This window comes from Bombyx mandarina, chromosome 15 (genome assembly GCF_030267445.1).
Source record: "Bombyx mandarina strain Sakado chromosome 15, ASM3026744v2".
Classification (NCBI taxonomy): Eukaryota; Metazoa; Arthropoda; class Insecta; order Lepidoptera; family Bombycidae; genus Bombyx; species Bombyx mandarina.
The window spans coordinates 11,350,481-11,367,136 of NC_143221.1; the positions used below are offsets into that span (position 1 = coordinate 11,350,481).

The 16,656-nt window shown below is 35.7% G+C and overlaps 1 protein-coding gene across 1 annotated transcript in view; it reads right to left on the minus strand.

Moving 5' to 3' along the window:
- Nucleotides 1-231: 231 nt before the first annotated feature.
- Sulf1 (Extracellular sulfatase Sulf1) overlaps nucleotides 232-16,656 on the minus strand; it is a 99,665-nt gene continuing 83,240 nt past the window's right edge. Inside the window, exons 6-17 of the mRNA XM_089733152.1 lie at nucleotides 9,810-9,948; nucleotides 9,208-9,395; nucleotides 8,083-8,247; nucleotides 7,431-7,608; nucleotides 7,069-7,234; nucleotides 6,221-6,372; nucleotides 4,701-6,142; nucleotides 4,409-4,523; nucleotides 2,507-2,726; nucleotides 1,762-1,893; nucleotides 1,605-1,680; nucleotides 232-961 (exon numbers count right to left, since the gene is read on the minus strand). Coding sequence (XP_089589278.1) covers nucleotides 880-961; nucleotides 1,605-1,680; nucleotides 1,762-1,893; nucleotides 2,507-2,726; nucleotides 4,409-4,523; nucleotides 4,701-6,142; nucleotides 6,221-6,372; nucleotides 7,069-7,234; nucleotides 7,431-7,608; nucleotides 8,083-8,247; nucleotides 9,208-9,395; nucleotides 9,810-9,948 — 3,055 coding nt within the window. The 3' untranslated portion in view covers nucleotides 232-879. The remainder of the gene's footprint in view (nucleotides 962-1,604; nucleotides 1,681-1,761; nucleotides 1,894-2,506; nucleotides 2,727-4,408; nucleotides 4,524-4,700; nucleotides 6,143-6,220; nucleotides 6,373-7,068; nucleotides 7,235-7,430; nucleotides 7,609-8,082; nucleotides 8,248-9,207; nucleotides 9,396-9,809; nucleotides 9,949-16,656) is intronic.

Consider the following 16,656-nt stretch of genomic DNA (forward strand, 5'->3'; position numbering starts at 1 on the left):
AAGTCCAGAGAAGGTTTAAAAGGTGAGTAAATATGAAAATGCTCGGAATTATATAAAAACAAACAATTTTGTTTTTCCTTTGATGTGTCCCCCGTCGGACGGATTCCTTTTGTTTGTTTAAAGTTTATTTTATACAAAAGCTTACCTCTTTTATTTCTCGATTAAGGCACTACGAAGTCTGCCGGGTCAGCTAGTAATTAAATAGAAAAAGAGGCAAATAAAACACTAGAGTGGAACTCTTTTTTCATATTACAATAAATTGATACACACATTTAATCATCACAATAGCAACTGTTTCATATCACTTCGATAAATCTGAAAGATAGCTAATAAACTACTGGAAATACTAATAATAAATACGGCATAAACCCTACAAAAAACATCAAGTAACTTTGAAAATTGTAAAGGATTATATTATAATCAGAACATGATTTAAAGCTAAATATCATGTGACACTACTGTTTGATTATACTTAGATAATTAATCGCTCTATTTCTAAAAACTGACAATAGGCATGAAAGGCAGTTTTAATACAATAATTTCAAACTCAAAAAAAACAAATATACCATTTTGGCTACCATTACATTCGGTATGCCCATTACAGGAAGCCCTACTATATTCGATGCATGCTTATAAATACACGATTACTATTAAAATTCTAGTCACGTTCAGAGTCACGATTAGCAAAATCTATGTTTACGATGAAATTTTGAGAACACTAATAAATAGTTCTCAATGTTTTCTCAACTCTACGGATTCTTTAAATCAAGAATACGCAGTCAGCACTTCGTATATCGTCAATTCGACCATGTCACCGAAGTGTTCTTTGCAGAAAATTAGCAGCTCTTGTAAATTGTCCTTTCGTATTTTCCGTACAGCTTAATAGGACATCATGTGTCTTCGTCGATGCAATTCACGAGCTCTAGCGTATCGTCGACTGTAACTGTTCCAACGCCATGATCTGAATATAATACAAAAACATTTTTAATACATTTTCATAATATACTTGTATGCTATTGAGCTCCCTCGCCTTGGCGTCAGACTGAATAAGGGGAGGAGGAGGAAGGAAATAAATAAGACTGCTAGTAAAAACCCAGATTTTAGAAATGTGGGTTTATTAACGATCTCATCTAAGTCTACGTGACGTTTTTAGTGACGATCTACCTAGTTTTCAATTAAATGGAATGACGCTCCCATAAAGTTCCTGACTTGCAGTGGGAAATTATAAATATGCCAATCAAAACGGAAGAAATAAGTGAACTGATAGTCTTCATATCGTCTTACTTAATGATTGTTAAAAATCGCTTTGGCTTCATGATTATTTCCGCAGTAAGTGTACTTGAATGTAACTTCGTACTTTCTATACACTATATTATAGGGCGGTATTGTGTGTATCATGTATTATTGGTTTACCGACATAAATAGATTAGCTGTTATTGTAATGAAATGCAACTTCAATAGGTACTATTTGTTTTTTATAGGAAATTTCACCTAAATATTTCAATGTTTGCTTATGCAGTTTGCTTATGTGCTCAACCAACAAATTTCAGATGAAGGACCTTTACTTTATTGTTTTGAAGACTCTATTTCTACTATCAAAATACCTTTCGCTATATCCGATGGGCTCGCCTCTGTGAAGGTAGTTGTTTTCGAAACCTTTGACGGATTCTTCGTGGCTTCCTAAACATGAAAAAAATATCATTACAAAGTACCTAATGGTGTAGACAAAAATATATATTTAATATTTGTTTTTGAGCTTACCGTGAGTATTCGAATGCGAAAATCTTCGACATGAAGGCCCACGACAGCTGAGAAGTTGTTGCAGCTGATTGTGGAAATATTCCCTTTCGGAAGCCGTCAAATGTTTAACCCTGTTTTGAGTTTCGAATGGATCTAGAAACAAATTTAAAGTTGTCATTGATTTAGAAAGTTAATAATTATTACCTCTTTTAAAATTGAATTTATAAAAATCAGTTTTTTTTCCTACCTATGCTGATAGCCTTGAGAGGCTATTTCAGCTTCACCCTAACGTGTGTGAGTGAGCTCACGGGGCTTAAACCGGAGTTTTGCTAACACTGACCCTAGCAAGAGCAGTGCTTCGCAGAATCTACCAACGGATCGGAAACGCGACCCACTGAAAAGATCCGGCGAGAAACTCAGTGGGCTGTGTCTGTGGGTTAATTCGCTCGTCGAGGCCTTCGTCGCAAGCGACAGGTTCGACTAGGACGGTGACCGGTGCTTGTGGTGATCAAAATTATTATCGTTTTTTCGTCGTATGCTATATGCTGTTGTACCATTCATCCAATTGCAAACAAACTTTATTAATTTGCTTCCTTGCATTTGCGTCAAGATTATAGACAAAGTACTATTTCCTAATATTATAATTGCAGACATGCTTCTTAGTCTTAGATTCAACAAATTCATGTATGTATAATTATACATTTAGCGTTACTCACAATGCATCGTGACCGTGTTTCACTAACTTAAAATAAAAAAAAGAACATACCTATTCTTAGATTGTAGTAAGTAACGAGTCCAGTTATGAATTCGCAGTACAACAAATTATGTGTGGCGTTAATAGTCCTAACGCAATTGTACGTGTTGTTAGAAGTGCTCATGCAGAAGCAAAATGGTCCCGCGGTCCAGAGCGGCGCCGTGCGCCAATGGTCATTGTCGTGACGGTAACAATTCATTCTCTCAGATTCACATAGTTTTTCCAATTCTGCCTAAAATATAAATAATAATAATAATATACCGTCGTAGATACCGCCATCAGTGGCAATCAATTTTTATACCTAGTCAGGTCATAAGTATTGTCACACAGTAAAAACTTTTCTTTTAGAATGCTGGCCACAAAAAAGTTTATTGAATTCGAATTTCGAATTGTTCATGAAAATAAAAATGTATAACTTTTAGAATTTTACTCATTTTTAAATATGGAGTGGACGCTTAAAGAAGACCGTGTTGCAGTTATTGCGTTGCATCGTTGCGGTTACGCGCCAATTCAAATTTTTAACATACTGAAAAATTTGAATATAGCCAAAAGATTCGTTTATCGTACCATCAAACGATACAATGAAGACTCTAGTGTAGATGACAGGTCAAGAAGTGGTCGCCCTCGGTCTGTTAGGACTCCAGCAGTGATAAAAGCTGTGAAGGCGCGAATTCAAAGAAATCCCAAACGTAAGCAGAAACTGTTGGCCCTTCAGATGGGGTTAAGCAGAACCACGGTGAAAAGGGTGTTAAATGAAGACTTAGGGCTTCGGGCATATCGAAGAAAAACAGGACATCGTTTGAATGCTCGTCTAATGGACCTGAGACTGAAGAGATGCCGCGCTTTGTTGAAGCGGTACGCGGGAAAAAAATATCGGGAAATTCTTTTTTCGGATGAAAATTTTTTTACCGTAGAAGAGAGCTACAACGAACAAAATGATAAGGTGTACGCACACAGTAGTGAAGAAGCGAGCAACCGTATTCCGCGTGTCCAACGAGGTCATTTTCCATCCTCGCTCATGGTATGGTTGGGAGTTTCTTATTGGGGCTTAACAGAGGTACATTTTTGTGAGAAAGGTGTAAAAACGAATGCAGTTGTGTATCAAAATACAGTCCTGACGAACCTTGTGGAACCTGTTTCTTATACCATGTTCAATAACAGGCACTGGGTATTCCAACAAGATTCGGCGCCAGCTCATAGAGCGAAGAGCACACAAGACTGGCTGGCGGCGCGTGAAATCGACTTCATCCGGCACGAAGACTGGCCCTCCTCCAGTCCAGATTTGAATCCGTTAGATTACAAGATATGGCAACACTTGGAGGAAAAGGCGTGCTCAAAGCCTCATCCCGATTTGGAGTCACTCAAGACATCCTTGATTAAAGTAGCCGCCGATATTGACATGGACCTCGTTCGTGCTGCGATAGACGACTGGCCGCGCAGATTGAAGGCCTGTATTCAAATCACGGAGGTCATTTTAAATAAACTTTAGTGTAATAAGAATCTATGTTTTGTTAAGTTCATTTTGGTATATGAATGGTTACATAATGAATAAACTTGTTTCAATTATTTTACATTAAACATGTGACAGAATTTATGACCTGACTAGGTATAGTGTTTTTTAAAAATTGTATTTTTAATATCTTTTTTAAAAAATATTATGTAATTAATAAGATTTTAAATAAATATTAATAAATAATAATAATAAATTTAATAATAATAAGTTTTTGGAAAAAGAAGAAATCTCAACTAATGGGCATTAAATATACTTATTCCTTATTATTTATTTGGCTAAGGCTCGTAAATAATAAATACGTACCAGCGTCTGCTGAGAAAAAAAAGTAAAGAAAAGTAATAATAATAATGGTTATCTAATAACTAGAAAGGTCTAAATTACTATGAGTTTAGGGAATTTACCCTTTTTTTGGCTTTCCGCAGTTTCTTTTGAAGCAACTGGGCTTTACGTTTTCTTTGTTCTTCTCTCGCTCTCTGGGCTGCCTCCATATAGCTCTGACCGGGTCCTTTTAATTTCCTGTAGTAGAATGTTAAATATAAGGAAACAAAAACAAAAATAATATAACTAAAACCTATAAATATATATATTTTTTCTTATTTTTAAATACTATTAATAAATTGAATAATTTTTTTAATAATTTTTAATACTTGATATTTTATACTTTAAAAAAAAATTTTAGTAATTAATACTCACCTATTTTCCTCACAATAACATACGTGTTTGTCCTCATTTTCAATGAAGAGTGGATGCAACCTTCTTTGAAAGACATCGGGCGGCTTTTCCAAAATATCAATGCTTTTAGAAGTTCCTTTATTCATGTTTCTTTGTTCGTATTCTGATACGTCGAATCTCGTTGGCCCTAAATTTAAAGCAGTGTGGGTCGCGTTTTCCATTGGTTTGGCAGTTGTTGTTGTTACAGTGTGTAAAGCCTTTGTAGACCTCAATATTTTATCGATACTTGAACTGTAGTAATTCACCGTTTGAGTAAAGTACGTTGTATCCTTTTCTGTTGTGTATTCTTGAGAAACTTTTTTGTTGCTCATTGTATCGAAAATTTTTGAAGAAGCAGTCGTAGTTACGATTTCCGTAGTAGGTACAATACCAAGTGATACTGTACCAACTTTGTCTAAATTATTAGGCTGTTGGTAATTTCCATCGATAATTATCGTAGTAACCTGAGGTTTTGGCAGCTCCGTGTTATAAATACTTGTCAAGTTCTCTCTTAGAGCCACACCTTCACCTATATTCATATATGTATGAGTGGATTCGTCAAGTTTAGATTCATTTTGTAATTGAATATCAAAGACGTCTTTAGCTTTGGCGTGTACTGTAGGAAAAACATATTCGTTCGACTGTCTCATTTTTTTATCGATTAATGTATTGTTTTTCTGTTTTGTTTTCAGTTTGTGCATTCTGGTTTTTTTCAGGTGTTCCTTAGAAGTGTGTTCATAGATAGCTGTCTTATTGTGTATATGACTACTTATTTCAGGCGTATTCAAAGTGTGTATTTCAGTTATTGGCTTAGTAATTTTTAAGTGTCGTTTGATCTCTTTTAAATCCTCAAGCTTGGTACGCAACTGCCTTATTTGGTCTTCTAAACTTAATCTATTCGTTTGCCAAGCTTTCAAATCATTATAGATAATTTGCGAACAGTTAACCCTTCCATCTTTTTCTATTTTACATTCAAGTGACGATTCATTTGTGTTAAGCAGTGCATCGTTCTTATGCTTTTTTCCGTTATGTTGGTTCCACTGTCGTGCTCGTCGTTTGACCCTTTTATGATCTAAATTGTCTTTGGTTTTTTCGTAAGCTTCTATAAAAGCTTGCGTTTCTTTAATTAGTTTATCAATTTTATCTTGCATATTTTTGTTTTCTAGCTCATTGATTGGTTCAGTTTTGAAACTTAAATGTCCTATGCTTGGATTCTCTTTGAGAATAGTTTCAACAGTATTCGGTTCGAAAACATCGTTACTGATGGATCTGCGCGATCTGGTTATATTACTCTCCTTGGTTACATCACTAGGTCGTCTTGCAATATTGCCATCAGTTTCTAGTCTGGTATAAACGAGCCCACTGGGCGTGAAACAAGCACATTTCTTTGTACTCATCTTCGGCTGCGGAATAGTGTATTCATTCTGAAATTGATTGTTAACAATCAATACTAGTTCTGTACTATAAAATTATTAACACTTTTATTATGTGAAAATACATACGTCATATCTGCATTTGTGTTTACGCCATCTGCCATTGACTAGAACGCATTTCCATTTTCTGCCGGCGGCGCAAGGGGCACGGAGTTCAGCTTTGGAGCAATCAACTGCTAATCGTGTTGTTTTAGTGTCAAATATAGTTGCATTGCTGGATTCTGAAAAATGGTTAAAATACGGTCAAAAACCTAATATGAAAGGGTTTACGATCATCTTGTGGAAATTTGTGTGCGTGTTATTTGAAACTAGATAATGACCGAGCTTTGCTCGGTTTTTTTTTGATAACGCCATCTTGTTGTGTCTTTAAAGCGGTTAGTTGCCCTCAATTAAGATAAAATAGTATTATTACGGCCGTCTGGTGTTGTGTTAAGTGACATGGTCACTACACAAGGGGGTCGCGGGTTCGAATCCCGCCAAGGGAAGATATTTGTATGGTAAATAAAAAATGTCTTTTCCAGGGTTATGGATGTATATTAAATATATGTATGTGTATAATAAAAAATCTTACATTTATTTCCGTTATCTGGTACCTGTAACACAAGTTCTTTACGAACTTATCACGGGACCAATTAACGTGGCGTGATTGTTAGTAAATATTTATTATTTATTTATTTATTATTCGCCAATAGATATCGGGAAGAGTTGATTATTGAAAACACGAATAAAACAACATTTTCTGAAAATAAATCGTAGCTAGATCGATTTATCGCCCCCGAAATCCCCTGTATACTAAATTTTATGAAAATCGTTGGAGCCGTTTCCGAGATTCAGATTATATATATATTAATATTCAAGAATTGCTCGTTTAAAGGTATAAGATAAGATAGAAACGAATTGCATCAATTGATACTCACGCAAAAAATCTTTGGACGACATCATCATGTATGGCTGAGTATTTAGGTTATCTCCAGCGTCGAGAGCTTTTTCCAGAGTGGCCTCTAAAATTGGATTGTGACTTTCGTTTGTGATAAGTGGCTCCGAAGACTTCTCCTTTTCTAAAGTATCAAATTCTGCGCTCTCCTGAAAATACGAATAATGACGTCGATTTTTATATCGAACTCAACGTGAACGAGGAACGTGAGGAAAACAAATTTTCGCAATTACTTCTTTGACGTTTTTTTTTTTAATAAATCTATAGCGATCTTCCTTCTACCATACCGACGTTTAGTTCACAAATATTATTAAAATCGTAATATATTATAGAATCGTTGAGTACCGCATCATCATCGTTATCGAGGGTCAAGAAGTCGTCATCGTCAGTCTCTTCCTCGAAGTCTGCGCTTTCAGAAGATGCTTGAGGCTGCAATGTAGTCCCAGGATACCTATTCATTTCAAAGCTGTATTTGTTCTCTCGAGAGCGATGGCCCATTCCCAAGATGTCACGGCGTCCGGAGCTGCAAACGAACGTTATTTAAAGTAGGAAATTCTGTTAATTTAAAATGGGTTAAAAAAGTATATTCACGAAAAAACCATGCTACATGTGTTTTAATAGACTTTGCTTTACTATACCTAAGTTAAAAAAATATAACTCAATAAGAAATGGATTTTAAATATAATACTTTTAGAAAGACAGTTATGTTAATCACTTTCTTCAAACATCGCACTGTTAAGTCCTTTGTTATAAATGTTGGAAATACATACAAAACACGAACAAGTACGCCAATACCATGGATACCAAATATATTTCAGACTCTGACACCGGAAATCGAACCCAGGTCGGATCATTATTGTACATTATAATGCATTAGTAGACCGACTAACAAACAACTAAGGTATTAAATTACATAATAAAATTCCTTGCTTAACAAAGCCAAGATACTTATTCTGGTTCGAAGTTAACATTGCAATTTTCATATGCATATTCTTACCTTTCTACAAGGAAAGTATCAGGCCAATAAGACATCTGTTCACGACGTCTCCTCGGCTGCAGTAAAGGCAGTAAGGACCTTCCATCCATGTGAGCGGGTGCTTCTACTCCACCCATATCAAGGAACGTTGGTGCCAGATCTATGTTCAATACTATATCGTCGACCCTGGAAAATTTTATAAACACATCAAATTGAACTTTCCCTTCCGTACCTTTCTATAAGCTATAAGTAGATTTTATATGACTATTAACCGATGCTAATGTTTATTATCTGTGTTGTATTAATCAATATTGCAATATTAGAGACGGTGTATCGAATCCGCCCCATATCTTCCCTAGGGTTTTGTAAAAAGCGACCAAGATATTCACCGAAGATGGATGCAGCGTTCATTGAGTATAATGTCAATGCCAGCATCTACTGGTGGTGTGCCATATTGTTAGCATCTACGGCTTGAAGCCTCGCCCTCATTTCTCAAGGTGGGGGACGGCAGCGTTAACATTCTGATCGATGTTCGTGGGTGACAGTAAATAATCACAAGGAAGACAGAATTTAGATTCTTTGTATCCAACCAGCGTTGAATAATGCAGCAATGTGTAAAATATTTAAAAACGAAATACCGCAAATTCAATTTATTACACAGAAAACATTACCCGGTGTTCAAGATCTACACAGCGCGAAGTGAAAGACATAATGACGTTTATGATCATTTTTTAAACTTATTTTCTGTGCATTTTTCACTCACGACTTTGGCGCCTTTTTTATCATTTTCAATTTTTTTTCACATTATTATTGTCGGACTACAAATAAAATATAACATCAATTCCACAAACCGACTTATTATTTGTCCCGAGTATAGAAAATCAGCTTTATAAAAATACTGGTGTTAAGGCGTCTTGTGAGTCCGCACGAGTAGGTACCACCATCCTGCCTATTTTTGCCATAAAGCAGTAACGTATTTCGGTTTGAAAGGTGCGGCAGCCGTTGTATTGAAAAACTGAGATTTGGTATTCTTTTCTCGATGTGGATGGCTGCATTTATAGTGTTTATATCTATGCGCTCCAGTGACCAGTTAACACCGGATGGACCGTGAGCTCGTCCACTCATTTTAACAATTGAAACACTTACACCGTGCCAGGCTCGACTCCTGGTCCTCGAACTAGGAAGGGAACTCTGATGTCGAACTCAAACGGGAAACTCTTGCCTTTTACCAGCCCGAACTGGCCCAAATGGTATCCGTGGTCCGAAGTGTACACCAAATAAGTGTTATCCAGTTCGCCTAGTGATTTCAATTCTTGGTACACTCGTTCTACTGCCTAACAAAATAAAAATACATCCTGTGTGATTTATGTACATAAATTTATATGAGGGCGAACGAAAATATTGTTTGTTTGTGTTTTTTTTTCAATTTTCCGCAAAATAAAAGCTCAGATATGGCCAATAATATTGTGACAGCCGTAAAAAGCATTTTAGTGTCGATTTTCATTTACATAATATGTATCTACGATATATGTATAGGTATACAAATAAACTATTAAATTTCACGCCATTAAAAATCTGCATTGGCAAAATAAACAAACTATTCATCTCACTAAGCCTACTAGTAATTACATAAATCAACGGGTACTTTCAGTAAAATACACCTAAGAAGCCTTGCTTGATTTATGCGTACTTTACTTTACCAGCACATAAATTTAGTCACCGATTAATCAGTATAGCTTGTTCCTTACCATGTCAACACTTTGCAATGTCTGCAACCTCTTGGTCATGAGCAAGTCGGTAAATTGGCGATGTATGGGCTTCATCTTGTCGGTGACGCGAAGAATCCATTGCTTATCAGGATTCGGAGCCATATCGTACGTTGGAGTGCTGTGGAAAATATAAACTTTCACCCTCCAATACCTGATATTTTACATAAATTTTACAAGGGGAAATTCGAATTGCTATCTAATTATTTAAAAATGTTCTATCTTTTAGTTAAAGAGTGATCGACTTAGAGGTTTAGGTCTCTTCGATTTTATAGAAAAATATAATCCATAAATCGTTTTATCACGACTGATATTCAAAACCTAACTGAAAAGTGTTTTGCATATCAATATTGAAAACATAACGGTCATCCGGCCTTCGTAAAGTATGAAATAAAAAGATAATTGCTTGGCCTTCCAATGAGATCGTGCATGCTTACCATTCTATTACCGACCGCAGTGATCATGATATTAAGGAAGGCTTACAAAAAGTTTTACAAACATTTTAATGTCGATTAGCTTTCAATGAATGTATATTTTTTTTAATTCGTATCTGTTGGCGGTCGCCCGGGGCGGGTTTCGCGTCGCGACCACACAGTACGCCAATCGGCTGAATATTTAAATTGCGATCGAACTGAGATCGACTCCGGTTACCGGCGCCGGCTTGTCGCAAAGCACCGGTGAATGAATGCGTCTTGTATTAGGGATGAAACGACGAGAATATCAAAACAACGAAAAAGCAAAAACGCCTGTCGGCGAAGCTTTTGTGCGGCCGAACCAAATTGACTCATTTCCATTTTTGTTTCGGTCACGATACCGCACCGCTGTTGAAAGCGAATTGCGGTTTAGTGATCCTTTATCTATCTATGGTATCGAAGGGTGGTAGGATATTTGGTTTTAGCGACATTTCGCTTAATACGCGACATTTATTTTTGTAATTAAAGGTACGTTTTATTTGGTACTGGCGACCCGCCCTCGCTTCGCTTCGGAAACTATAATTTATTATTGATCTCTCCACTATTTAATGGATGTTATTATACATATAAACATTATAAACCTTCCTCTTCAATCACTCTATCTATTAAAAAAAAGCCGCATCAAAATCCGTTGCGTAGTTTTAAAGATTTAAGCATACATAGGGACAGACAGATATAGGGACAGAGAAAGCGACTTTGTTTTATACTATGTAGTAATTAGCATCAACACAGTTTGATGTTTTTAATTGAACATCAATTAAGTTTACTGCATTCAAATAGCTGAAAAAGTTTCTTGTTATGATATTTTTTCCAAATATTTAAACTTTAAATGTCTCTCCTATAAAGTTGCAAAAATGGTTAAACCAGATAGGTTTTCATCCCTCGGTTCAACTTTGATCATCATTTTTCTATAGCACACGCTCTGAATTAGTGAAAAATATGTCGTCAAAATCTGATAGATTGTTGACATTGACTACAATAGTCGAGTCCGAGCAATGAACGACATTCGTAGCTCAACTTAAAATCCGTAGGCAAAATATCGTCCGACAATAAAATACGCCAGGTCTTAGAGTAATAATACCATAATAATATTGTTAATAGCATATTACTTCTATGCGCGAGGTTATATCGTAAGAATAGTTTTAGTTATTAAAAACCAATTTCGATCTTTAAGTACGTTTAATTAAGTAACTTTTCACTGGTATTTAACAATAGCAAATAAGCAATCAATAGCAAAGGGTGGTGTAGAGATATCGTTTATTTATATCAAACAGCAGCGCGGCGGCGCGGCGTTGCTTTCAAACAACAACTGAACGATCGGGACCAGTTTTTGCGTGACTGCAGAAGTCAAATAAAACACAACAGTTAATAAATACATATAAGCAACCAAAACGAAATAAAGCGTACCACTCGAATACAAAGGGTTAGATCGTTAATGTTAAACTGTCAACTTGATTTTAATTATGTTGTTACGACTGAACTGCCTATTCAATATTCTTGTTGGTGTGTATCGTGTGCGCGCGGGTGTGTATGTGTGTGCGCGTGTGTGTGCATGTGTGCGCGTGTGTGTGTGTGCGCATGTGTGCGCGTGTGCGCGTGTGTGTGTGCGTGTGTATGCGTGCGTGTGTATGCGTGCGTGTGTGTGTGTGTGTGTGTGTGTGTGCGTGTGCGTGTGTGTGTGTGAGTGTGTGTCTACGCGCGCGTGTGTGCGTGTGCACATGTGTGTTTGTGCGCACGCGTGTGTGTATGTGCGATTGAGTGTGTGTGTGTGCGGTGTGTGTGTGTGTGCGTGTGTGTGTGTGCGCGTGTGCGATGTGCGTGCTGTGTGTGTGTGCGGGGTGTGTGTGTGTGCGTGTTGGTATGTGTATGCGTATGTGTGTCTGTTTGTGTGTGTGTGCGCGCGTGTTATGTGTGTGCAGTGTGACGCATTATTAAATCATTTTTTTTACAATTTAAAATGATATATTTTATTGATTTACCGATTGAATAAGGTTTGCTGTATAAAAATATAACCAGAACAAATACACGAAAAAAGTACAATGAGCGATATTTCATTGTTAAAAGCGATATCTGGCAGATGGACAAGGACCGTCAAAGGATTCAATTTAAGATATTAAATGTTTTTTGCTGCTATTTACTGGCATTTCAATAGTGAATTTTTACTCAAAGCTATTTTAAATCTACATTTTTCCAAAGTCTGCTTGCTCGCTCGTGTTTCTCTATTCACACGAGCAAACAGGTAGCTTATATCATACATTATTTTTGTATGGTATCCATCTGTGTTTTGTAAGGTTCTAACTGATAAAAGACACAATAAGGATTAAATGTGAAACCTTCGTCAGTAAAAATGTTTATTAGAACATTCTTATTTTGGAAGTTCCGAATAGATTCCGGTACAAAAAAAAAAAACGATATATTGAAAACTCCTTCGAATTAATTCGATTATCGAATTCCTTTCAAATTTTAGCGGATAAGGAAGTTGTAAGTATGTTTGTATGATTGTGTTCGGTGACAGCATTAGGTTTCATGGTAAGAAAAATCTCATTAACCGGGTCAATGATCCGTTGAACATTCTTACGTAACTTTAACCAAAATTGCGAAAAACACTACAACAATCAAATCTACTGTCTAGATTTCAAAGATTCAATATACCGCAGCTACGATTTGCTCCATGCTGTGGATACCGGAAACAACATTTTTATTTATTGCCACTGTAGATGGGTGAGCATACAGCCTAACGGTGACTTGTTATCGACGTTGAAGACGTCAGAACGAACATGGAGCCAACCCGCTATCCAGAGCCAAATATATTTCACAAAGAACATGGCTTCCTAAGAAAGAAACTAAGAAACTTCCTTCAAAGAACCTAATCCGGGTCTTATGAGACTCAATAACCACAAACCAACAAGGCATACCTAATGTTTCTTCATCACATGTTAAGCTACTTTGTAAATGAAACTCTTAGTCAGTGAAAGCGTGTAGGAAATAACACCTTTACATAGACAGAATAAGTTATTCAGTGTCTCTAGGACAAACATAAATACTTAATGTTTTTTTGATATTTCACAAGTCGTCTTGGCCTAAAAGATAAGACGCCCGGTGCAATCGTTTTAAGCGATGCATCTGTGTTCGAACCTGCAGGCGGGTACCAATTTTTTTAAATGAAATAGGTACGTACTTAACAATTGTTCACAATTGACTTCCACGGTGAAGGATTAACATCGTGAAATAAAAATCAAACCCGCAAAATTATAGTTTGCGTAACTACTGTTGGTAGGGCATCTTGTGTATCGGCACGGGTAGGTTACCACCCTGCCTATTTCTACGGTGAAGTAGTAATGCGTTTCGGTTTGAAGGGTGGGGTTGTTCTGTAAAAACGGAGACCTTAGAATTTATGTCTCAAGGTAGGTGGCTGTATTTACGTTGTAGATGTCTATGGGCTCCTGTAACCACTTAACATCAGGTGGGCCGTGAGCTAGTCCACCCACCTAAGCTATAAAAAACAAAAAAAAGTCCACAAAATACCTATAATATTTCAAATTCGAAAGTTCACAATTTCATTTACTTAACCGCACATGGCAACTGGCATCTGCAATCGTTTTGTTGTCGGTTTTGAATTATTAAAATTTAAAAAAAATTAATACATTCCTCATCCGATAAATCAAGTAAACGCAGATCCAGATGTCATTGAAGTGCTTAAATATAGACAGATCCTGAGCGCAAGCGGGATTCGAAAGGCTTCAAACTCTAATATTTCATTCATCACAAACACATACTTGACTCGATTCAATCGGTATTCTCCTAACTTACATAATATATGGAGAAAGATGGAAATTAATCAGCAACATGCCTTGTCAAATGTCCAAAGTTTGTGAACCTCTGTCACCATATTCAATATGCAAAACGAATATGAGATGAGAAGGAATTTATACAAATAAATAAAATTTGTAATGTCTTGCATGTGAAAGTATATACGCTAATTAGTATAATAAATAAAGTATCATTACAATATCTATGATAATAATAAATACATTGTTTAAATTCTTCTTTATATGTCTGTATATTCCTATCTGAAATGTCTACCTATTTTGATGGCACGAAAATTGAAAACTGATACGTAATGTTATAAAAAGTAACACTGATTACTTTAAAAAGGAAATAGGGTTTCACGTCTTAAAATTAAAACCCATGAATTTGTCAAGATCTGATTCAAAATGAAAACAACAAAGCTTAGTCGGCCTTATCTATACTGTACAGATCAAAAAGTGTCAAATTGTAACTTTAATTTCTGTTAAAATTATAAAATACTTTTGTGACCTTTTGTTGAAATGGGACAATTTGCTTAGGGGTTCTCTTTCAAGCGAAACTCACAACAATAAGATTTCGGTTTTTATTAAAAAACCTTTTAGAAATCAGATATCAATCAAAGAAAAGTATAGATAGATACACAAAAACCAATAGAAGTTAAGAAATACATTTTTTTTTTACTACAGAATCTAAACGATTATTTATTAATATTTTGTTTGGAAGCAATTACAATCTCATAAATCACGAATCCAAGGTCAAACGTCGATGTTTTCAAGCGAACTCGGCCCGATCAAGAAATAAACAAACCGTGTTGTTGATTACATCCATAAGAAGAAGAAATACAACTCAAAATAAATTTTAGAGAAACCAACTAAGTGATGAAAATATAAGTTTAGTATCATTAGTAACTTAGCCAGTGTTGTTAATATTAAATCAAATCTAAAAACTATTTTAGTTGTACAAATATTTTTGCTGTTGAAAAACAAATCTGAATTACATTATATTACTAATTATTTAACTTATCAACAGTAACATTTTGTTTATTGAAAACAAAAACACGTTTGACGTTGATTGTACCTCTAATGCTACATTTCTTGGTGAATCGAGCGGCGGAGATGACACGTGCTTATCTTGCTTCGTAAGTCTACAGGAGGACACCTACTATGAAAAGTTTCCAATTTGAAAAGGCCTGTGAAATATTCAAAGAGCGTCCCGACAATACGGACTTTGCCAAAGATTCGTGGCATGAGCACAATAGAACGCATCTGTACGATTGAAGATGAAATTGAAGGAAGACAAAAACATTTTCGTTATTTTCTTTCCTGGTAGAACTTTACTCTGCCAAAGTCGAAAACCTATAATATTTTGTAGCGTTTTTTAACAGTGATAAGCTGACTAGTATCCAGTTATCTTTTTATTTTCAGTTTTTATAAATTCTCCACAGAATTAACTAGCGCGGCATAGGACGTCATAACTCATGAAAGTTACGAAAGAAACAACAAAACCGTCCTTAAAATTTAGAACGCTAAAATTTAAAACTTCACAACTGGGATTATAAACGCTCAACGGGTGGAGTGGAGACACATTTTTAGGGCGCAGTGCTGGCCGCAAGAACATTTAAAAGTTTAGGAGAATTCTCAACGACAAAAATGTGGTACATGGATTTACTTGAGCATATTTGGAGACAGAGCCTGTACGTGGTTATCTATCTACTGAGCAATTGATTATTTGACAACGAACTTATGTCAAGCTGTTTTGTGGTTAGAGTAATGTATACTTCTATACTAATATTATAAAGAGGAAAGATTTGTTTGTTTGTTTGTTTCGAATAGGCTCCGAAACTACTGGACCGATTTGAAAAATTATTTTTCCATTAGAAGCCGACATTGTCCCTGATGAACATAGGCTACTTTTTTATTTTTTATTTTTATTTAATTTTTTTTGGTTTCATGTGTGTTTTAATGTTTCCGAAGCGAAGCTAGGGCGGGTCGCTAGTCTGATATATAGTGATAAAATTAAAAGATATTTCATTAATTTTAATTAAAGCAATTTCAATGATTTTTTTTTGTGCATCCGTAGTAAAGTTGGTTAGTAAAAATATTGAGGAGGTAACTAAGTGGTTTTAGCTTTTTTTAATATTGTATAAGGAATACAATAGACAGATGGGCGAATATTTTAAAAGTCCGAAGATAAAATTTCGAGATAATGTATTTATTAACAATCCCCAAAATTTAAAAGCCTATTTAAACAGTTTCATTCAAATCATCATCTTCTATTAAAATAATTGAAACCCGAAATCCACAGCAGCAATGCCGAAGCTATGTTTGCTGTGAACCATTATGGGTACCTCAAAAACCCGGTCAACTCCTTAAATATTTAAAGAGGAGCAAGACGGGGCCGAGCCGGTCGCGAAAACGCTGCAGCAATTAGTGTTTTTGTGGAAACATTTAGAGGACGCGCGGTTTCATTCTTGTAGATTTAATGAGTCAACGTTTCAAACTGCTATTCAAACTTGACTCTGAGAAAATGTTACAGGTAAATTTGATATC